Source organism: Lepisosteus oculatus, chromosome 6 (genome assembly GCF_040954835.1).
Source record: "Lepisosteus oculatus isolate fLepOcu1 chromosome 6, fLepOcu1.hap2, whole genome shotgun sequence".
In the NCBI taxonomy this organism is placed as follows: domain Eukaryota; kingdom Metazoa; phylum Chordata; class Actinopteri; order Semionotiformes; family Lepisosteidae; genus Lepisosteus; species Lepisosteus oculatus.
This window is the reverse complement of record NC_090701.1, coordinates 34979399-34999774: the sequence shown is the minus strand read 5'-3', so window position 1 is coordinate 34999774 and position 20376 is coordinate 34979399. Positions and strand designations below refer to the sequence as shown.

At 35.1% G+C, this 20376-nt stretch overlaps 1 protein-coding gene across 1 annotated transcript in view; it reads right to left on the bottom strand.

Moving 5' to 3' along the window:
- oxsr1b (oxidative stress responsive kinase 1b) overlaps nt 1–20376 on the bottom strand; it is a 127951-nt gene that overhangs the window by 35656 nt on the left and 71919 nt on the right. Inside the window, exons 5-7 of the mRNA XM_069191221.1 lie at nt 7140–7195; nt 2927–3036; nt 1841–1942 (exon numbers count right to left, since the gene is read on the bottom strand). Coding sequence (XP_069047322.1) covers nt 1841–1942; nt 2927–3036; nt 7140–7195 — 268 coding nt within the window. The remainder of the gene's footprint in view (nt 1–1840; nt 1943–2926; nt 3037–7139; nt 7196–20376) is intronic.

The window sequence follows — 20376 nt, the reverse complement described above, 5'->3', positions numbered from 1 at the left end:
GAGCTCTGGCTTAAGACCTTCTGATATTGGGGTAAAGCATGTAACTAGCTTTCCCAGAGGAAGGATGAACTGCCAAGCCTTGGATTTTGAACTGTATGTGTTCCCTTATAATCTGTTAGTATTTTTTATTTTCTTTAATGCTTACGGCTTCAGCTCCAAACAACTCAAACAATCACACGCTTTTCACACTGTCTTCTTTTTACTAACTTTATATACATTCATATTAATGTATGGACTATGTACGGTGTAAAAAGCATTCAGACCCTTTTAAGGTTTTCAAATGTTGCCGATTACAAATTATACTAACACATGCTTTTTCCATTAGTAAATTTATTGCAAACTCATATAGTCAAATGGAAAATGTTAGAAAAAAATAGCTATTTTTTAGCTAATAACTTTTGAAGAAATTAAAAAACTGAAATAGGCTGCTTGTATAAGTTTTCAGACCCCACACATTAGTATTTAGCTGGGACATCTTTTGATGCAATAACAACTTTAAGTCTTTCGGTATAGGTGTCCACCTGCTCTGCACACTGGTTTGGAGTGATGTTTGCCCATTCCTCTTGGCAGATTTGCTCCAGCTCATTCAAGTTTCTTGGACAGTAATCGTGGACCTCAATTTTTAAATCTTGCTACAGATTCTCAATGGGGTTGAGGTCAGGACTTTGAGTAGGCCACTCAAGGACATTCACTTTTATTCTTTTCCTAACTCCAATATTGCTTTGATCCTGAGTTAGGGATCAACGTCCCGCTGAAAGGTAAATATTTGCCCAAGCTTCAGGTTTTTAGCAGACTGAAACATGCTCCCAGTTCACAGTATTTCCCTGTACATTTCTCCATTAATTTTCCTTCAACTCTAATAAGATCCCTTGTCCTTGCTGATGAGAAGCATCCTCATAGCATGATGCTACTACCATCATACATCAGTGTAGGGATAGTATTTACTGGGAAAAGAGCAGTGTTAGGTTTGTGCCACAAATAGTGCTTTGAATTCTGGCCAAAAAACTCTATATTGGTCTCATCTGACCACAAAGTCATCTCCTAGAATTTAGCAGGATTGTGCTGTCTGGTAAACTCCAGATGGGCTTTGAGGTATATTTTTTTAGCAAAAGCTTCTTTCTTGTAACTTCCCATACAGGCCAGTGTAATGCAGAGCTCTTGATATACTGTAGTACACCTTTTCTCCTGCTCCACTCTCAGCCACAGAACTCTCTCAGTGGCTTTCCTCACAAGTCTCCTTCTTGTTCAGATGCTGAGTTTTGAGTAACAGCTATTTCGAGGCAGTTTCTCTGTGGTGTGAGGCAGCTTCCACTTGATTAATAAGCCAACAGTGGGATAGCCAAACACTTTGAAATTTTTTGCATCCTTTTTTTCCTTATCTATGCATTTTTATCACTTCATCTCTAACTTTTTAATTCTTCATTTTCATACCTTTCATTCAGATTCACTGGCTGACCAATAATCTCTAAACATACTGGAGTGTTTCTATACTAAACATAACAGTTACTTCAATGGTGCACAGGCAGAAGCCAATGGAAAAGAAATCCCCTTCTTAGAACAATTTCTTTCATCTTTGCAGACTTAAAGCTACCAGAGCACAGGCGCCTGAGTACTTAAGCAAGTAACAAATTTCAGTTTTTGATTTTCTTTAATATATCTGCTAAAAAATGTTTTGTTTTAGCACGTGAGTTTGCAATAAAAATAAAAACAAAAACATCTACGTATCATCTGTAATCCAGCAACAAATCCTTTAAAAGGGTCTGAACACTTTTGCATGGCACTATATGTATTAACACGGTCATATGAACTCTTTTTAGTTATTCTAGTTATGTGTACTTACCTTCATGGGTGGATATTTGTGGTAAGGAGCTGCTCCTGTTGCCAATTCGATAGCCGTGATCCCAAAACTCCAGATATCAGCTTTGAAATCATAACCTCTGACCTACAGTTAAAAACACATTTAAGACCATTAACATTTCAGGCTTCCATACTCAAAAAGCAAAGGATAGTAGCAAGATTAAAGAAGATACCCAAGCAGAAAGTTAACATTTTATAAAAACCTCTCCATATCACTTACTTCATGGCAGTTCTTCTGACATCATATTCAAAGAAAAATCAAAAGTTCAAAGCTTACTTAGCAATATTATTAGAAAATTACTGAATGAACACAAGTGAACATCAGAAATGGAGGATTTACTTATGAAGTATATTGCACACATTACACCTTGAAATGAAATGCTTACTGGCACAGCTTCTCAGTCTATTTTGAATTAGGAAATACCTATAGTCTATCAAGTCCCCTCAGTATGGAGAAAGTATTATAATATTTTTTTTTCAATTGTATTGGCACTAAGTGTAGTGCTAATAGTTATAGAGCACAGTATACCTACTGTGTAAGAAGGTTCTACTAAAAGGTGTGGCTCACTTAGAGCATAAAACCCCGTTTTATACATAGAGCAATGAGAGATATTAATATTGTGAGAATATGGCGCGTGGAGCTTAAAGAGTAAAATCTTAAACTAAATGCACGGGTTAATGGAAGCCAGTGAACACATGTCAGAACTGGGTTATGCGGTCAAGGAGCCTTAAAGGTGTTAGAGGTTGAGCAGTTACAGTAGGTTTAGAACCATTTGCACTTTAAGGGAGGGGGCAGGGAGTCCACTATATAGGCTACAGTAATCCAGCCAACATGAAATGAAGCAATGAATCAGGGCTTCTGCAGCACTGTCATCAAGAACATTTGCTGTTGTGTGGGCAAACAATTCAAAAGCCTCACTTGTTTTTCATGGTACAATAGATCATGCAAAAAAGGTCCAATAAATAGCTGCACCACTGTTGTAACATATCCCTTATAGAAACAATAAGGCAATGAGTCATGCTGCTGGGTCAGGAAACTGCCTGGGTGACGGGACTTGAAAATACTCACCTGTTCCATAACCTCTGGAGCCATCCAGCATGGCGTTCCAACAAAGGTTTTTCTAACTTTATTCCTGGTAATGTCGCCACCTGTTGCTAGGAAGGCACTAACACCAAAATCTACAAAAAAAAATGGATAAAAGAAAAATTTCATGTTCACACATGTTCAAAGTCTTCCTAGAAATCTTGATGATTCAACTGTTTAGTTAAACTACGGTCAATGCAACTGTCCAGAGCTTAAGACTAGTCTTGATATTCCACAGGACAAATGCTATGCACTTCGATGCTTTCTGTAAAGAATTCACAGGCTCCATAAAGAATCAGTTTCACAAGATTCACTTGTTCAACCTTAGCTGTTTAATAAGCAGGTCACAACGTATCATTGTGTATGAGCACTGCAATATACACAGCTCAAATAGTTTAACATAGTTAATACAAAGATGGGATGACCAACTATCTAAACTACCTCAAAGATTTACAAAAACAAAGGGAAGCATTTTAGTCACATGACAAAACTAGTTCTATTACAGTTCCTATTACAGCAAATGTCTATGAAGGAAGAAAATATAAATAAATTGTATACCAAAAGGCGGTAGCCCAAGCTTTTAATACTTAAAATGGTTATCATACTATCTCAATGTTTAATTGCTTATAATTTAAAAATTTTCATCAACAGTTTTGGACAACTAAAACAACTGACTATGTGGCGATAAAGAGGAAAAATTCTACTGAACTATTATTATGTTTATACAAATGTTCTACTTTTCATCATTTTAATTAAATGAAAGGTTCCTATTTAACTGAAACAATTAGTCTGTATAGTCTCTGTAAATACAAAAGGCCAAATCCAGAGGAAAAGCCTTAAAAGGATTTCTGCTTAACAGACATCAAGGGTGTCAACTGAAATAAAGTATACAACTTTAGTCATTATCAAACATCTTAAAAGCACATGCTCGCGGTGGAGTCCCGCTTTTATTCCTTGAGAATCACTTATCCATAAAACTAAAAATGAACATGGAGAATACCTTCTTAACATGTGTTAATATACTGACATTAGGTTTCAGGAACTTACTAACAGAGTCCAAAAACTACAAACTCAAGGGAAGTTAACACAGGCTTCAAAACACCTGCCTGGCTAGGCGAGATGCAACTGTGTGCTTTACTGTCTTTATTGAATGCCCTGAAATGAGACAAACTCTCTCATTGTTTTTAAATGTTATATTCTACAGATTAAGCCTGAAGCATCTTTCTCATTCTATAGAACTGAATGTCTCGAGCGACAGCCATGACATTCCAGTCTCACTGCTCCAAATTTCACACTGCGTGAGCCTATTTACATGTGCCTACTAAAATGCATACTATTTCTTTGCCTGACACTTACTTCACACTCTCATGTGTACCGCATAAAAGTTCAACCAATGACCCTTGCAATGAACCAGAATCGATGCATTACACAGCAGTGACTCTCCACATCAAGACAATATACAGTACAGTACTTCATACATTTGCCTGGACAACAAGCCTCCATAGAAGGAAACACACCCAGGTTGAAAAAAAAAGCTTTCATACTGTTCTGTAATTTAAGACTTTTGTTATGCTTGAATGCAGGTCAACCTAATAGTAAAGTATATAGTTCCGGTGGGTAGCTGCGTCAGCATGCGTAGGTTGCAAAGGAACAAGTAATAGGTTTATTCTATGCTGAAAAAAAGAAGAAAGAACACAACGTTTCGGCCGTGGGGCCTTCTTCAGGCCTTCCTCACACCTGAAGAAGGCCCCACGGCCGAAACGTTGTGTTCTTTCTTCTTTTTTTTTGAGCATGGAATAAACCTATTACTTGTTCCTTTGCAGTAAAGTACAGTATATAGCCTACAGAGTATAAATAAAACAAATGAATATTTCAAAACTTCCAGTCTATTTAGGAGAGAGACTTTAAGAATCATTATTTCCAGTAACCCCACAAAGTATCAACAGACATTTTCATGAAAGTTGAACAGGATATGAAGACTTCGCTATAATCTTAACAAAACAAGCAGGATTGCCTCTTGAATTATCCTTCTATCCTATAAAACCAAGTCAAACTTTTCTAACATCAAACATTTCAAACTGAATATACCAAATAATACAATTTTTGTATATTCACTGGGTTTTGAGCTTGGATTTTCATGACGATTAGAAATTGCAGCAAGCCACAAAAACTTCAATTGTTTTATTTTGCTTTACATTGGATTTACCAAGTCATGAAATAAACAAAAATGTCTAAAAACTGTTCACAAAACCTCTGCAAAAAAAAAATGATACTGTTTCCTTGCCCAGGTTTCATTATGGAATTAGTTTATGGTTGCATAAAATACAGTAGGACAATTACTTACAAATCAACCTCAATGTGTTCTTACCACATTATGAAAAATAAGCTTTTAACTGTGAAATGTCTTCACTGATCAAACTTTTGACCAGTTTTAACCTACAATTAATTTTAAAATTCATATTAGAAATATACAGAATTACCAAAATATCTAATCTTCATTACAGGGAACCACATTATCACCAAAGTCAACATTAAACAGCAGTCAAGGGCATCTACAGCTGCCTCACCAGGTGCAGAGACACTCCCTGAGAAGCTGAAGATGACATACAGCATGTGGTATCTACAGAAATATATTCATTACATAGCTACTTATCTTACTATCCAAGCACAAGAGATGCCCAACATATCTATCCGCATGTGTAGACCGAAAATGGGACACTCAGTAGTTTTAAGAAACTAAGTATGAAATAGACTTTGTGTTTACATCGACAGTTCATCTGCATCTTCTAGACAATGTGTAGAAGCGATAATAAAAATAAAAAGCACATAAGGACAAAGTTTAAAAGTGTGGACATTCAAATAAGGGTATTTTATATTAAAGTTGTAAAATGTACCAATAAGAACTGATTTTAAAAAATTCTGCCCAATTTTGTCCGACACATATATAGTTATTACAAAATAAGATACTATTTATTTGGAATCCACCTGGAGAAGAACAACCAGATACTTTTGTGGACTCAAAAGAATGTCAAACTGTGAAAAGCTGATGGAACTGAACCTGTTTGGTCTTAAAAGAGGAGACTATGGGGGGGAACTGATTCAAATAAACAAACCTAAATACTCATTTTGAACCATCCACATCCACAACTCTAGACAAAACATTGGTGTCTGAGGAATGTGAGATGCCATCTTTCCTAGTAAACAGTCAATATGCGATTAGCATCTGTTCAGTAGATATCCTCTGAAAGTGCAGGAATTGAATGCAGACCAGAATTAAGAGATACATAAAAATGGCATGTTTTAATACAAAGGTGGCTGTGGGAGAGATGGAGGAAACAACAAAACGAGGAGGCAAACATAATAAGCTCCAATACTAATAATGTCTTAACCAGCAAACCTATTACTGTCATTACATATTATCAAACATTCATATAAAGAGGACGGTCAAAAATACATAAAATAGGAATTAAATGTCAAAGACAGACCAAAACGGTGCTGCATTAAAAGCAGCTGAAAATATCAGATTTTTTCTGCTTCAAGAAGAATTAGGTTGTGAGAAAAACAATTAAAATAAGTGAAACCTGATGCTAATTACTCTTAACTACAGTACATGCCAATTTATTTTAAAATTCCAATTAAAGTTTTTTTTTAATTTACTTCCACCTCTAGCCTTATTCAGGTGTGCTCATTGAAATATAACCAATTTGACCAAAGGAATAGGAAAAACACTGAGTCTCTGTCGGAGTTACAGTACAGTATGTACAATGTTAACACTATTGAGGAGAGACTACATAAAGTTATATAGGTTTTAGTTGCTTGAGACAATGATCTTTAACAAGATTACTTTAAAACAAAGACTGAGTGCACAAAAAAGTGATCAAAGGTCCATTTATAACATAAATGCCGACACACAACTGGGTACTGAGAACCACTGGTATAAATAATACTTCTAAAGATAATTATGCACATTGTTTTCTGAGCAACTACTGTATGTATGCCATAAAAAAATACATAATTTATTTTTCCAAATCAAGAAAAAAATCCTTTGTAATTTCCTCTGCTGAGAGGTTTTATCTTGTTTTAAAATAATCTGTGAATATTTTGTCTGAATTTCTGCCAGTGGAACGAAATAAAACAGTGGCCCAAAATTCCTGAAACTACTGTAGCAAAATGACAATCAAATGCAATTTGGAATTACCTGCAATTTGTACTGAGCCATCTTCTCCCAGCAGAATATTGCCTGCCTTCACATCCCTGCATGGCAAAGAAAACACATACATGAGTCACACGTGAGTAGCATTTCTAGCATTTAAAACAGAAAGGTTATAGACTACAATCAACATTTAAACACCCTGGTATCACGTGGGGTCTTTTGTTTTCTTCTAGTATCACACCTGTTTTCTTCAGTACCCTTTTTGGGATTATTCACCCAAGAATACGGTAATTCACAGAGTACATCATAAATTAAGGAGTTCATCTAGAACATAGTTGAGAATAATTGAAGTATAAAGTATTTTAGTTGTGAAACATTATACTGTATGTTTCTTATCTAATGTTGTTATTTATAGATAAATTGGATGGTCATACAGTATTAAACTACTGGGTACAAAATCTGCATGATTCCTTATGTATTTTTTGTTTGCTGAAACATAATTACACCTGAATGTAGGAGTTCGCTTGGATAAAACAGAAAAATATAAAACCTAGAGAACTGCACAAGCCTCGATTACCTGTTGACAGGGGTGAAATAAATCTTTGACTAGTTAGCTTTTATTTTGGATTAGTGAAGAAAAGCCGATAGACCAATTCAGTTCCTGCACATATTTAACGTGTCATTCGGGAGGTGCTTCCTTAATTCCCGTTTGACCCTGAAGATCATTGCTTCAAAGCATAATGCTATCCACTCCTATTAGTGGAATCCAAATTCACTGGGAATGTCAGCCACTTCATCGTTTTATCAGCTTCTCTTTGCTTTTCATATTAATAGCTTGAGTAAAACAGTGCAGTGCCAATGAGAAAATGTGACTGCATGTAGAGTTACAACAACCGATCTCTTCCTATACCTATAAGGGTTACATTATAAAGATCTCTTTACAAAGCTTAACTATATTTGTCACAGCTATTCTGATGTCTGGATAGCGGTTCCCATACCTACATTCAAATTTAATGGTTTTTCACCTCGTTTTTTTTCCCCCCAACTGTGCTTCTCTCTGATCAAACAAATGGTAAAAAAGTAGAGACTTGGGCTGCACCTTTTTGTGACAATAAACTGAATTTAAAAAAAAACCTGATAAATGCTCTGGCTGCAAACTGCCACGAGAATCCTAAATCTATAAAGATCTTCATTTCTTTTACAGTGAGGAAGACAGTTGGTTAAGTAGGGTCCCAGTGCTTATTAAATCATAAATCATTCAATCATCAATACTCAGGCACAGCATGAAAGGCCCTGCTGATCACTGGTACAATGCTTAGCAAGCTTGAACACTGTTCTCTGGCAGGCATATGGTAGTGGATAATAATCAAATCATTTTCAGAATTGTCTCCGGCTTTTGTCTTTTGAATAAAAGAATGGCTATTCTCGTATTGTGCACATTTTCTGCAAGCACCCACAGTGACATTTCTCTGCTGATATCACCTTATAATTACATCGCTAGAGGTGTCATTTGGAGCACAGGTATGACATTTATGAACAATGCTTTCCTGCATACTTTGCAGTGGTAGTTAAATGGAGCTGAACTTTTTCCCCACTAAATCCCAGAAAAGAACAATCAAGCTACACTCCCACAAACAATTTGATCAAAGCCAGACTAAATTAAAATTAAACTAAATTAAAAATATACACAAAATATTACTTACTAAGATAATAAAGTGGTACTGTCTACATCATTCATTTTTTGTCATTTTACTGCAGAGAACATATTGTCCCAAGGGCATTAGTGCACACAATCTACAGACCTAGATCTACAATTTGTTGAGATACAGCAAAATCTTCAATTCATTTTAACACATGCATTTTATAAACCATCATTCACAAACACAATCTATACATATTTCTATATTTGTAACAGCTAAGATGATATAATCATTAAACACTAAACATACTGTAACTTTCTCTTCACTGCATTCTGGAATAAAACATTAGGTGCTATTTTGTAAAGTGATGAGATTGAGTGGCGGGACAAGGTAATAGACAGCAATGTGCTTTTAATGAAATCAACACTAATTCTACGAAGGAATTTCTAAGCCGGTTCCTTTAAAGAATCAGACCACAAATGCCACAAAACATGTCTGAGATAATGTTAAGACCATTTACAGTATACTGGAGAAATAAAACACCCAGATCTCAACTACAAACAAGCAATCTTTTTTAAAAGTTCAGGTGGGTAGCTGCGTCGGCATGCGTAGGCTGCAAAGGAACGGGTAATTGGTTTATTCCATGCTGAAAAGAGAAGAAAGAAAACGTTTCGGCAGTGGAGCCGTGGAGACACACCCAAAGAAGGCTCCACGGCCGAAACATTGTTTTCTTTTAACTTTTTTAAAATACCTGAAACTTATTTTTTCCCCACAAATGAGATGTGTTTTAAAAAAATATTTTTTTTTTTTTGAATATTCTACCAGATATACATATAAAAGTAATTTCCAGTTTGGTGTTTGGAGATTGAGAACGTTGACTTGAACTCATGTTAGCATCAATGACTCATTTTTAATGGCCTAAAAAGCTTTATTTTAAGTCTATGATGTATCAAAAGTACCAATTAGACATTTCAATAAAGTTCACCTGGTTATCTCCATCACTTTTGTCCTAAATCTAAGTGCACAAGCACACTAAGTCAACATTTATGTCACTAAGGCATAATAAGCTGTGCAGATATGTCTGTGTCCCTCCCTCCAAACAATGTGAAGAGTTTTTTTCCCCCTATAAGCTTTTCAAGCTGATTTTTACCTCCATTTTTTTAAACTTAATTAGTTCTCTGATTGTAGTTGAAACTGTCCATACTCTACGTTTTCCAAGATAAAACATTTTTATATTGCTTGGGAAGCTAAATGTCTTTTGTCACTAGGCCCAAAATGGATAATTACTGTATAATGAATGAAAAAATATTCTAAACTCAGGGGCAATTACCATTTTAGAATTTCACTCTCTTTTTGATGGATACTGGGCTTAAGTTAATAACACCAGCTATGCTGGTTATTTTCTGCAGATAGTTCTATTAAAGAGATTGAAGAGTAATTGTGAAGTCCTTTTAAGTGACCCAGTTTTTGAAAACATGAAAGGTTCATTCAAGTTACCACAATTAAAAACCTCCTCAATAAGCTAAAATTTAGGACAAAGGTCAAAAGATTTCAGTCGAGTCTCAGTCTTCAAAGGCCACCCAGCTTTGCTTTGAGAAGCATATATAAATAGCATATGCGTCTGACAAGGAAGTAACATCTTGTCATACGCATATGCTACATCAGTTGTTCTTGCTGACTGTTTCTTCTGCCTTGGCCATCGACAGAATGCCAAAACCAAACCTACTGTACCACCAAAAGATCTCAAGCTGCTCAAGAAAGATCTTTCTTTCTACAAAAATACTATACCTAAAACCCAGCCTTAGATGTTTCTTAATGAACTTCAGAGATTTGTATTAAGAGGTCAGTGACACAGAAAGCAGGCTTGTGATACTGGAATTACATGATGGTTGTAGCTTCTTACTAGAAGCAAAAGGCACAAAAGTCATGTAAGAAACTGCAGATACCAAATACAATGAATATTTACTATGTGCAGTCCAATAAATTAAACTCAAATGGAAATGAGGTAGCCCAATGAAAGGTAAAAGTTAATAACCTCCTCAATTTGAATTCCAACTTGTGTAATCATTATTTTTAAAAAGAGTATAGTATTAGTATTTGCAATTTTACCCCCTCTGAGCAACACCCCACTTCATGCTACCTTTTTGTACCCTGGGAATTGATCCAGCAGGCTTAAGAGAATGTTAACAACATTAGATGTTTAAATTCTGCTCTTAAATAAAACCATTTCTCGAGCCAGTGCTTAAACATTTGTGAAAATGTCACTGGGTTTGGATACAGCTATAAAAGGATTTAAAAGCATAGATAAAACATACTGGTGAAAGAAATGTAAATACATCTGTGAACACTGCTGAAAAGTTAAACTATTTTGAAAACTCACATCATGGCACTGAATTCTTATCAGATGACATCACTGCATTGTTTCCAGACTGCCTCTCCCTGGATTCCTGAGCTATGAGATTCGATGTGGTATGATCAGACCAAAACAATGACAACCTGACCTCTTCAGTTTCACTTCCTATGTGGATTGCAATGCTGGCACCACTTTCATCAGAATTCATTAACTGCTCCTAACATTTCCCTGACACAAGCTTGAAATGTTGGCAAGCTTACACAAACTGCATACTTTTTTATGTATCCTAAAAAGCTTAAAGTGCATTAAACTTGTGGCAGAGCTTTTTGTATTTTGTATGGATTTTGCAAAACCTCACATGGCCAAAAATTTATAAAGAACTTCCAAACCGTTTGACTTTCTTGATTTGAAGTGCAGCTCCACAGCTTTATGACTATACAGTCTGGCTTCACGAAACATGACTAAAAACAAAGGGATACACTTGGCTGCTTCTTAACAGTAAACGTTTTTTTCACAGTTTGATGGAAATCTTACTTTCCCAGAGTCATGGAAGTGTATAACCAAATGAGCAAGATGGGCTTAATAGCCTCCTCTCATTTTGTAACCTTTTCAAATCTTTACATTCTTACGAGAGTCTAAAAAAATGAGCCATTTGTATATTAACAAAAGAAAGCAGTAGTGAAATGTAGGTACATCAGGTTCTTATGGTCTTATCCACTTCCGACCTTCTTAACTCCAGTTGCCAGTACACACAATTATCTCTTATTACCCATCTTATATGAAACTTGATTAAAAAAATAGATTAGTTTGCAATTAACAAATAGGGATTTTAGTTCCCAAGGTCAGTCACATTAGCTTCTGGCACACTGCTTCCCAGCAAGATTTTTATGATAACACATTGAGACACTGTGCATTTAGTATTTGTTGGAGTGCAGCAATAATGTTAATGAGATGTATATCTAATGTAACGACCTGAATCTTTTCATGTTCCTCCAGTTTAGTCAACTTTGCACCTCCCTCACACTTGGAGATGAGTACTGCATGTCAAGTCAGGCACTAGCCCACAATAACGGCAGTCCCGTCTTTTCTGTTTTAAAGCAAAGACCACATTTCAATTCACACTGAATAAGAACCTAAAAATAATGCCATATAAGAGGACGTCATTCAGCCCATCTTCCAGGAGCTAAGTGTCCAAGGATCTCACCAGGCTGCTACTTGAAAGACGTTTTGTAATCTGCTTTAGCAGCATGGTAAGGTAGCTACCGTAAGTCTCAGCTCGTGTCTTCTGGGTTTTGAAGAAGTCTATGGAGTTGAACATGTCAAAGCCTTTGAAAATTGTGAACACTTGAATCAGATCCCTATGTAGTTTTCCATGTCTGAGACTAAAAACATTGTTAGTTAGTCAAAGTAGTCTTTCCTCCACACCCAAGAAAGTACCCGATTGATGTTCTTTGGACTAATTCCAGAAAAGCAATATCTCTTCTTCTCCAAGTGGTAACGCTCCATTAAAGCACACACCACTAGAGTTAAGAACAGTTTTGTATCTTGTGGTAGTGCACAACCTTAACAGCTAACTGTGCAATGCCCCAGTACTCAACGCATCACTGCACTATGCAATTTTGACTACAATGAACTTTTTTCTCCACTACCACATATTTATTGCTCTCTATTACGTATTTATTGTTCTGGTTGTTACCATTTATTATGTACTATTTTTGTATGTAACATCTACATTGTGTGGCGTTGTCTGTTGTACTGTGCGTGTCCCGAGAGATCAACGCAAGTAATAATTCCAATGTACATATACATAAGGCAATAAAATTCTCTACTCTATACCCTGCTCTCTTTCTTGCACAATACTCTTTCAATTGAGGTCTTACAAGTACATTAACAATCTCTCACTAGAACTAGACTCGTTAACTAAAATAAATTCTATTTATCCTGTGATCCCTGACTACCTTGCATTTTTACGAATTACAGTCTCTTAGATGTCAAACGGGGAAAAGTAGTATGTTTTACAATCTTCAACATCCAAGTGCATCACAGAGGTTAACTGATTAGATTAACTGATTAACTGAGCACTGTGCTGTCATGATTTAAATTCTACATTTAAAGCACTTTAAATCAAATATTTAAAGTCCAGTCAGAGAAAGAAAACTTTGTTTTACTGAACTGTATGGAAGGAATAAAAAAAAAACACTGACCACGAGCATCTGTTACTATAGTAACTGCTGGGTACCCTTGGTTACTACTCGTTACCATGGGTTGTTAACTGTAAACTGCTACTGTTGTATCATTATACGCACATGCTAAATTAATTAACTTTAAATAATTTTACATTTATCTGTGCAAGACCAGAGAAAAGAAAAAAATGTATCTTTAGAATACTTGTGGCTTTTCATGTGTTGCTTAAACTGCACATGTGTACCATTAAAGCATCAGCTATAACTGAAATAGTCTACAGAAACAGGAAAGTCTACCACTCCTTAATTGTTTAGTTACTGTATGTGACACCTGAGACACAATCGTCAGAATTCACTGTTAATTATTTAGACAATTTCATGTCAAATCTGGTAGCGGTGAATGTGCTCTTATCATGCTTTTCTACTTTTTCATTGGAGGTGGACTAGGGAAATCAAGTTTCATGTTTTCTCCAGTAGCCTTTGAACATTGTTAATGACATTTCTTATACAAATACAAAAATACAAATACTGTATTACTATTGAAGAATTATTATTTTTAGTTTAATTATTAAGAGATAGCTACTGTATATTGGTTTGCTATGGAAATAAATAGCAGTCAGGCCATCACTGTCTTCAGCAACATTTTGTTTTTGTGACAAAACACCTCCAAGATATAGATACTACATTTAAAGGTGCAATCACTTTTGTACCTACAGTATATATGTTTTTCAGATAATACGGTATTGTCCTTACCAGAAATTTCCAGGACTGCAAGGGAAGGACAAGGTTTGTTAAAATTTTCACACAAATCGTACACGCATTCATTTTGTGCCTCCAGATAACCTGCACTTTTAATCCAGCCAGCAAGTGCTCATTTAAAATATCAGTGCAGTAGATAAACACAGCACAGACACAGACATAGTGCAGTTTTGTGTCAAGAAGCAGTATTTTGTGATTAATTAAAAATCTATCATTTGTGTATCGATATTATAGATATGATAAAATTTAGTTACAAATGTAGCCCTGGATTCTCCACTAAATTACATGTTTTCCAATAGCTGTATATTGGCAAGACCTTTCTAAGGAACATGTACAGTATTTACATACAAGTATGCAAATTTCTTATAGGGAAATAAAGTAAAAGATTACTTAACTTGAAAGAGCAAGAAATGACTTCACCACGACTAACTTCCAGAAATTAAAATATACAGAAATGCCAGCAGTTCAAAACAGAAATGGCATTTTAATTCATCTGAAATTACCTGTGGTACTTTACTACCATTAGTTTATGATGAATAGATTTCCTTTTTGTTTCAGAAAATTATTTATAAACTTTTGCTCCAATCTTAAAGAAAATTTTACTGTTAAATTGCTTTCATTCTACTTAATCACATGTGCTTGCTTTAAGAAAAAGGCACGGTTTTACTTAAGAGTACAAAAGTAAACACACGCTCGCTATCTAGTTTACCAAGCTTGTGGTTGAGTAAGAATATGGCTTGAAATAAATCTTCTCTCATGATCTTTTTAATAGAATGCACAATTCCAATCCTGTATAAACCAGTGAAATTAATCTGTGGGTCTCAGACTAAGTCCAGGTGATGATCACTGCATACAGCAAAACTATCATAAATTAAGCAAAACGTGACTCTCCATTTTAGACATCTCAGAAGCAAACAATAAGGGACAGTAAGACCCAGCAGAAGAACACTTCCACACCCACAGGAGGAAGCTTTATTTCCTGATATTGTGCACCTCTCCTTCTGCTGATATTTTGTCCTCACACAGTTTTTAAGGGTATAAAAAGGCATTTATAAGACTTCTGTATTAAAGTCAGTAAAGTATACAGTAAGGTGTATAATTTCTCAACATTCAGCTGATTGCTTTTTTTAATAAAGCAGATTGCATGTTCCATGTTCAGTAATTTACTGATAACATTGTGGTACAGTTAGTGGGTGAACACACGCTAGTGTAACCCTCTGAGCTGTGCATAAGTTCTTGTAAAGGCCTACTTTGCTGGTTATTGTTGTGTTGCCAAGAAATGTTTGTAAATAGGGTCACATACTCGCCAGATAATTGAGTGTTTCTATGGAGACAGACTCACCATAGAAAACAGCTTTGATTCTCTTTTCAGAAATTTGGAGAAAATATTACACACAGACGTACCTTTTGTTCAATAATTGTAAGTTTAAATTCACTTCAGCTGTAAGGATTTTATCCATTTCATTTTTTCTTAAGGACGATTTAACAAAGTAATTCAACAATAATACTAATTAAATATATTTGCTTTTACACTGCCCTTCTATTGGAAAGTACTGTACAACATTCAATACTATTTTAAGAACACGTGTCAAAAACAAAGCCAAATATTTTACAAAAAAGACTTAATGTACTGTATACCATGTATAGGCCAAATAAAATCTAGAATAGAAAAAAAACCTTCATGGCTGAATAAGGCAAAAGGGTAGGCTAATCTTGACAAAATATGGTATTATATTTAGAAAAGTATCAAAGATAAGATATTTATTATACTACTATATTTTATTGTGGCAAAAGGTAGATAAAGAAATTTGCAACAGGATTACTTAAACCTATGGTCATAGTGGCAAATAATTAGATTAGAATACAACATAAAAAGTCTCAACATAGAACACTGTTAAAAATCCTAAGCAATGGGACAACAATAGACAAAATTTAAAAACTGGCATACTTTAGCCAAAAAGAAGCCAAATCAATTAAGAATACTTACTAATAATCCATAAACAATTTTGAATATAATTCCACAGAATGCCAGAATTGTATCAGTATCAAAATCTGCACTTAAATTCAAATACAACAGAAAATTGAAAAAGTCAGAAACTAATCAGAGAAAGTCATTAAATACTGTACTTAAACAATGTTTTAGTACTGTCTTTGTCTAAACCCAAACTGGGAAAGTTTAGCTCAGATGTAATTCAGCTGCCACTTTGTGATTTTTTTTAATGACTAATTGCAAATAAGATAGTTATTAAGCATTTTTGCCAATTTTTAACAAATGTTCATTAGAAGCAGACATTATACCAAAATGTCCAAGACATGATTTCAAGGATTCATTAAAGATAAGTAACAACCAGAGAAAGAGCAGAGGAAGACCAAACTGAATTTTGACCAGGGATGCAGAGGACAGATAGTAGATCTCATTTGATCTACTTTACCAGTCACACAAAGTCAACTAAACTGAAGGCTAGGGCGACAAAGAAGAAAAAAGAGGAGTATAGAATTACAGTATTTTCTGCCTTAAAAAGGCTGGAAAGGGGGAGGACTTGACAAAAGCTTTTGTGACAATTACAGACAATATTGTTCATAAAACTGTGAATAATGACAGCACGTACTTCCTGAAATGCTAAAGTCATCGTTGTACGGTTTTCATAGAATGCAGATGATTTCTGCACCATGTCAAGAATGTGCAAAGTAAATGTAAGGATACTAATCAATAACGTCGTAAATTATTCTTAATTGCAATAAAATACTCAAAGTAGGTAGACTGAACTGCACTAAGTTGTTCTGTAATTCCCCTACCAAATTATACTAAACATCAATATGCACGTAAGATATTAGATACTTATGCAGACTTTGTACATTGATTAAAAACACAAGCATTAAGCTGTTGAATGTCAAGCTTAATGATAAGCAAAGAAGGAACTAATATACAGTGTCTTGCTTATCGAGATAACTTATCGTGTTGCAGTCTGGACTGTTACCTCAGGTAAACTTTCCAGGAGTGTAGCCAAGTCCTTTTGTGTAAAGATTTGTGTAATTCACACGGATAACGTCACAGCAAATGTGGCACAGATGTACAGAATGATACAATTATTGGGGCGGTCCAAGTGTAAAGGTCTGGACAGCAAAACTCCACTTGAAGTAGTTAATGACAGCCTGACTCTACAGTACTACATTGATCAAGTGTGGAGACCTCACTTGCTGTCCATCCTGAGGTCTCAGCCAATGCAACACTTTTCCCCAACAGGAAAACATACGTACATCTTCAGGTATTTGTCTAGGCCCTACAAGAGGAATCAAATAGAATCCCACAGGAAAGCATCAGCAACAGGGTACAAAGCATCTGTCGCAGATGTACAACTTGTATTGCTGTCAATCGTCGCCACAGACAACTAACAAGACATTTCATAGTAGGCCTGCTGTTAATCAACCCTGTTGAAGACAAATGTTAATCAGTGTAATGAATTTATCTACCCAGTGTACCTGTTACAAAAAAGACCGTTTTCCTTATAACGCTGTGAAAGTTGAAATTATGCGTTGAGAATTAACATGTATTTTGATGCTCTATATTTGAAATTACCAAATTCAGTCTATGGAAGACCACAATCCATTTCCCTTTAATAAGAGGTGGAAAGACGATGGTAAAATTAGGTCAAATAAGACTGCTTTGTAGTTAAAAATGTCCGGTTCATTTTCCTACTTACTCATGTTTAAAAGAAGGCTGCAAAAAAAGTTTTAAACTTATTCTTTGAGCCCCTAGTGTAGAATACTGTAAATCCTTTCAATAGGTGTCCTGTAATTTACAGTGTTTTTCTAAAGCACTTAGTTGCACATGTAAGAACATTTAAGCCTGATAACTGCACAATATAGTGTTTGTGTTTGTTGAGGAACAGAGAACTGAATTTCCTTTAGAAAACAAAAAATGTAGTGTTTGACATTTGTCTTCTAAGCAGTGTCTGTAGTGGACAAGTTGGACAAGTGCCCCTTAACCTTCATGGTTCACTTCATGGTCTGACCATGAGTTTTAATTTACTGAGATGTTATTAACACCATGGCATTTTAAATTCCTGTGACATGGAAAGGCAAACATCAAACAATGCACAAAAGACCATTAGACTGACATATTGCAAAAATCTTAAAATTAATCTTAGTATTAAATTTGCTGCATGCAAATATATATATAAATTAATAAAGTATGTTGATTTTGCACTATAGAAAATCACTTGAAACATGCAAAAAATTACAAAATGTTAAATCAAAGCTTAAGATCAGTACTACCATGATTAAAACAACTTAAGATGGGCAATTGAAATCTACATGTTGCAACAAATCATGAAATATGTTGTCTAATTTCTTCATTCTTTTTCATGGAGTACTCCCTATCAATGGTAAAATGAAGCTAATGTGATGACTGTTTAGTCTCTGGTCTTTCCAATTTTTAATTTAATTCAAAAACGACTTTCTGGTATTACATATGCATCAAACAATATTTCTGAAAAAATTGATGTTAAACAGCACCTTTACAAAATCATACCACCAGGAGGTGCCAAACACATTCTACAAAAATCAATTCATTCATTCATTTTCAGTCCCCTTGTCCTAAACAAAATAGAAGGAATTTTGGACATATCTCCAAACCTTGGTCCTAGAGAGCCCCAAACCATCAGGTTCTGTAGGTCACTATTAAATCAATTTCTAAAGACAAGAAACAACAAATCCATCGTCACTAATTAAATTCCTTAGGATAATTAAAATCTATGATAAGCTAGGCAATTAGATTGAGATACATTCCCAACGTACAGTTCAGACATGGGCATATATATATTTATGGTACCTATAACCTAGAAAAAACAAACAAAAATTGATAGCATCACCATGGTCATTTGAATTGTGGTTTCATCAAAACCACCAATGTCATTCACTGCTTCCTAATATATATTTTTTTCTCCACCGTTCATGAATTTAACATTGTTGATCCATTGCTTGAACAGTGGTAACAACTCAACCTTAATGTTGGGTCATAACATTTCATAAGCTAAGTTTAATCTAATGTGCAACACAATTGTCTACAAGAAGAGGTATAAGTAATGTTAGATTTTGCTCTTCACAATATTCTTTCATTACAAAATAATATATGAATCACCTACGTTGTTAGCGTTTGGCATCTTCAATAAAAAGCCATCAGTGCAGGGAATTTTAATGGCGAGTTCCTCAATTTAACACAATGTGTGAAACAATGTATATGCGACTTATAACGGGAGACCACAGTTGTTTGATCTGTACAGATTATGTTTTTCATTCAACAACAGCTTACAGGTGCTGTCAGGCTTTAAAACAGATGATCTAACTAATAACAGATAATTGTACTAGGTATATCCAGAATCAGGTAGGAGACTTTAGCATTTTAGGCAATTTGCATTACATTATCCTGTACAGTGAAAAATGAGGTTTCCCCATCAGTTTTGGAAACTTGAAATGTGAAATGTGAAATGTGATCAATCAAATAATTAGAATAGTTCACTGTGTTGCTATTAAGTTAGATGGATGAGTGCATACACACAAACGCAACTGCTTACTTTCAGTACTTGAACTTCCAAATTCAAATTCAAAATGCTGCATTATTTAATATCAAACAAACGTTACAACAGATGCACCACGCATCTGCTATAAGCACTATATATTTTTTTAACCTTTTAATTTTTGTTTTCATAGCACAGGACAGAAATGTGATGCTATTATGCTTTCACAAGAAAATGCTCAGCAAGGCCAAGAGCCATGGAGATGTCCCACGTGCAAAGGCTGTCCTAAGATTTACTGAAACAGTCCTTTATATTTTCCAATGACAGAAGTCTATTAGTCTGTTCTGCCTTCCAGGGGTTTGCAATAACGTCTTACTGCTTCATTATTTTGCACCGAAGGTAGTCTACTGGCTGACCTTCTTAGATGTTTCTCGCTTTTGCGGTTGTAATAGGGAATGTCAGTAGCAGGCTGATTTATTCCTCAACATTGTGCAATTCATATCGCCACTGTGGAGAAGTCACAGAGCCAAGCTGCAGTTCAATTGAGCACCAGTGTATACAATGACCACCCCCCCAACTAATACTTTACAACACAATACATGTGTATATATTATGAAATGTACAGTACATACATTATAAATGACTTTATATACAGTCAGTTTTCTGTCCCCAAACAGCGATTCTTGACATTGGTCTGTGTAATATTATAACCTACTGTACCTGCATTCACCACAAAAATCTATGCACATTGCAGAATTTCCAGAACTCAGCTCTCCAGAACCATTTGTTTTTGGAAGAGGTTCATTTCAATATCTATTTTCCATGACAATC